Source organism: Saprolegnia parasitica (genome assembly GCF_000151545.1).
Source record: "Saprolegnia parasitica CBS 223.65 unplaced genomic scaffold supercont2.149, whole genome shotgun sequence".
NCBI classification, from domain to species: domain Eukaryota; phylum Oomycota; class Saprolegniomycetes; order Saprolegniales; family Saprolegniaceae; genus Saprolegnia; species Saprolegnia parasitica.
In genome coordinates this window covers 93,632-97,596 of record NW_012156543.1, presented here as the reverse complement: position 1 = coordinate 97,596, position 3,965 = coordinate 93,632, and the positions used below count along the sequence as shown (strand labels likewise).

The 3,965-nt window shown below is 57.4% G+C and overlaps 2 protein-coding genes across 2 annotated transcripts; one reads left to right on the top strand and one right to left on the bottom strand.

Moving 5' to 3' along the window:
• Positions 1 to 77: 77 nt before the first annotated feature.
• SPRG_14256 (hypothetical protein) lies at positions 78 to 740 on the top strand (the record flags this gene model as incomplete). The annotated part of the gene is made up of 2 exons (XM_012354198.1): positions 78 to 140; positions 189 to 740. The coding sequence occupies 2 exons, from the start codon at positions 78 to 80 to the stop codon at positions 738 to 740; spliced, it is 615 nt and encodes a 204-aa protein (XP_012209588.1).
• A 2,470-nt stretch (positions 741 to 3,210) lies between these two features.
• On the bottom strand, positions 3,211 to 3,871 carry SPRG_14255 (hypothetical protein; the record flags this gene model as incomplete). Its single annotated transcript, XM_012354197.1, has 2 exons — positions 3,211 to 3,367; positions 3,687 to 3,871. 2 exons carry the CDS (start codon positions 3,869 to 3,871, stop codon positions 3,211 to 3,213), a joined length of 342 nt encoding a protein of 113 aa, XP_012209587.1.
• Positions 3,872 to 3,965: the final 94 nt, after the last annotated feature.

Below are 3,965 nucleotides of genomic sequence, written 5' to 3'. Positions count from 1 at the left end.
TCATGCAGAGCATTGGCGACTTGTCCAACCAGGTGCAAGCCGTCGACGCAGCGACGCGTGCGGCGATTCTTGCTCGCATGGACGACTTTTCCGGGGAACTCGAGGCCACGCGTCGTGCGACAGCGACAACAATTCTCGAGGTGCGTCCACTTTGCATGTATCGATGTCTCATGTACGTACTTGTGTAGTCCAAGCACAAAGACATGCCCACGTCCTTCATGTACACCGAGCACCGCATCGACCTGGCCCATCCCGTGGTACCGGAGCCGTCCGCGGAGTTCCTGGCCGGCCAACGCGACGGGTTTCTTTATATCGTCGACGAGCGCACAGGCCTGCCCATCCTCGACCACGAGCACTACCCGCTTGTGGTCCCGCATCCTGAGCCCGACGACCGCGAAAAATTCATCTGCAGCCTTCTGGGTCCGTGCAACTGCGGCATCAAGTTCATGAAGGCGGCCAAAGCGGTGGCGACGGTCGTGCCAGCACTTGGTGCGGCGGTTCCGATCTTGGAGTCAGCACTGAATGGCCTCAAGGCGGTAGTGATGGGCGCGTTCTACACCGAGGACGTGCTCAGCCGTACTTTTGAAGAAATTGTGCGAGCGGGAGACCCCGATGGCAACTATGCCGGCGTCGTGCAGCACGCGCGCGACGACGGCTCAGTCTTCTGGGCGCAGCCACTCGACGTCCAAGCGACGCCCACCACCAACGAGCCCGCGGCGCCCGGTGCCAACGACGCCTGATTGCTTGCTTCCACCAAGGCGCTCTCTCCGAAATGCTTGGTTGGCTTTGCTTCGTCTTGCGTAATCCAGTGCGAATGCAATGCTTGTTTTGTATCGAATTCACTCGTTCTTTTACGCCTCGCATGGCGCTCTCGCAGCAGCCTCTCGACAACGTTCTTTGAAAATGGCGTCGGGAACGACTCCAAGGCCGGCCATGGACCGGGCGGAAGATGGTTTTACGCCTACGCTGCCCACTTAAAGTCACTACATCTTGAATGCGGAACCTGGATGGACATTCCCAATCAAGCCTACGTGTGTGAGCGCCGTGTGGATAACTGCCAAATGCCATACGGTCACTGCCAGCCAGGCCATGCTTGCGGCGGAGGCAGTGGCGTCAAGCTCCATCTTTGTCGTTTGTCGACGGTGCGCTCGAGCGCTTCTACTGTCCTACACAAGTCCAAACAGAAGCGTTGGGTTTGCCATGTCGTCTGGTACAAGCCGCCATATCGAGCTGCGTCTGGCTCGGGTCGCAGCCATCGACTGCTTCGACGCATCAAAGAGCAAGTAGGCCGTCCGTGCGCATTGTGCTCGCGCAGGACAAGGCCCAGCTAACAACGACAAGCAGCGTGCAGAACCACGTGGCCGTGGGCTTTGCCAAGGGCGACGGCGACGAATGGCTGCGGTCCATGTGCCAAGACGACCCAAGCGGCGTCGGTTTACCAGTGGAGCTGCACCATGCCTTGCAATTCATCACAAGAGGCTTCGCCGTCGGTCGACCCTCGCCATCCAACTCGAACGATTCATCAAGATCCGCGGTTCGACGTCTCCTTGTCCGCTGCGTCTGAGAATGGACGGAGAGTTGCGTCCGTTTAGCCGCGATAGAGACGACGATGGCTACTGCGGCTGCGTGCATTGTAGAAAGGCGCTCGCGTTTGTTTAAGCGCAAGCTCGGTGAGGTTGCGTTCCAAAGCAGAAAAGAAAAAACTCTAAAGCAGGCGTTCAACGTGGCATGACACCAACGTCAACCCGCATGTGAGCACCCCAGATGGTCGCCCGCATGGACGGTGTACGAGACACGTTGAAGCTGCGCGTGTCGTCAATGAGTTGCATACCACGTGTCGAGGAGGAGGAGCGTACGAATTTCTCGACACGGACGAGCCAGATCGGCACGCCACATTGCTGGTGAATGGCGCCGAATAGCTCTCGAAGGCTACTCTGGCACCAGCTGCACCACCCAGTGCATGGCCCCGAGCGCATCGCAACGAGGTGCCAGAAGGATGTGTCGTCTCGACCGGCTTGATGACGACGAATCGCCTGGGACGTCGTCAGCGGCTGCCAACAAGACGGCCTCAAAGAGCGCGGCGGCGGCTCCATCGTCCTCGGCAACAGCGGGAAGCGGCCCCGCGTCCGACTTGTATGACATGCCGGTTGAGATGAAGGTCATTTGTGGCGTGTGCATCTACCGGAGCATCTATGGGCACGACGACATCAAGCCGAATTTTGTAATCCCAAGCCATGCCAGACCATCTCTGGGGTTTCCGTCTCGGGTATTTCGCGCCCAAGGTGCGTCCCACGTATCGCTACGTCCCAGACGCCGCCGGCGAGGAGGCCGAGACCGCGTAAACATTTGAATGAATTTGTGTTTGGTGCTTCAAACGACTGTCTTGTGTCCCCGGTACCAGTACTCAGGGCTTCAGCTCCAATGCGCAAGGCAGCTAGACCCTAACGCATGTGCACCAAGTTGTCGATCTCGCTTGTACGCGAGCGCACCTCTTCAATTTGATTTAGTGGCGCTGGAAGGAGACAAATAACTCGGATTTCGCCGTTGCGTTAGCGCCGACGAGCTTGGTGCTAGGGGTCATCGTGGCTCGGCTCCAACGGCTAAGCCGCGGCTTGGGCCGAAAAGTGACCGGCTCAGGCTCCATTTTTCGAGCCGGCTCCGAGCCGAGGTCAAGCCGAGCCGAGCCGGTACAAGCCGGATAAGCCGATTGAGCCGCGGCTCCAATAGGCGTCGGACACATGCAGCATCTCCATGGTCAATGGCGCCAACCACAACATGATCCAGCACTTCAATGCACACATGTACATGCCCCGCAACGAAGAGATGGCCAACGAGGACATTGTCGTCCAATACTACCTTGACATGAAGTAGGTCCACCACAGAGACTAACACTAATACGTTATTTTTCATTTATTCACGAGTGCATTAATTTAGTGTATCAGGAATTGGACAAGCCGACTCAAGCCGGCTAGCCGATTTGGGGTCGGCTCAGGCTTGAGATTTCGAGCCGGCTCGAAGCCGAGCCGAGCCAAGCCGAGCCACGGTGACCCCTACTTGGTGCAAACACACTGCAGAAAGAGGCATCGCAGATATCATGCTCTTGCAACGAGATCAATAAGTCTAGATGTTCATTTCGTGCGCGTTCCTGTATGAGAATCCTACATGCCACTCAAGTACGACACGTAGGTCATCAACTCAAATTTGATCGGATTAAAGAGCGAAAAAATGCGATTCGACAAGGCCGCCCCCGTCACGCTCGAGGATCTCCATCGAGATGCGCGTCGCTCGCGCATGGGCTTTGATAGCCGCCTCGTCATCTTCCTTGATGCTGAGCTTGAGCGTCACGTTCGCGCGACCTGCGAGCGTGCTGAGAAAGACGAATATATCGTCAGTGCAACCGATGACGCAGTAATAGTGACAGGCTCGCAGGTCGAGAACGAATGGCCGTGCATCGTTCGAGCATGCGCGGAGCGACTGCGCAAGGCAAGAGATGCTCGCTGTGGGTAACTCGAGCTGGTTCGTCCCGACCATCAAGATGCCACTTCTTCAAGAGCTGGCACTGCGATCCACTACGCTCACGGTGTCACGAGCCACTCTCGTCAACATTTCTTTGCCGAGCCTACGCGTGACGCTGGACGACGCCAGCTTTGACGACGAACACAAGCCCGAGGGGCAGCAGCATCTACCAAACCGTGAGTCCGTTGTTCAAATGCACCTCGAGCCGCGCGTTCTCCGAGTCGAGCTTGGCCAAGTTGGCCTGCGCGCGGTCGGCGACGCTGCTGATGAGCTCCGCGTCGTCTTGCAGCGATTCGTCGTAGCTGTGCGCATACGCCTTCAAGTGCTGTGTCATCTGGTACATCTCGGCCTCCATCGCGTCCTTCTCTAACCTAGTGCTATCAAGGGAATGTAGTTGTGATACGCATGCAATCGCATTCTACATGCGTGCAGATGGACCTGATAGGTCG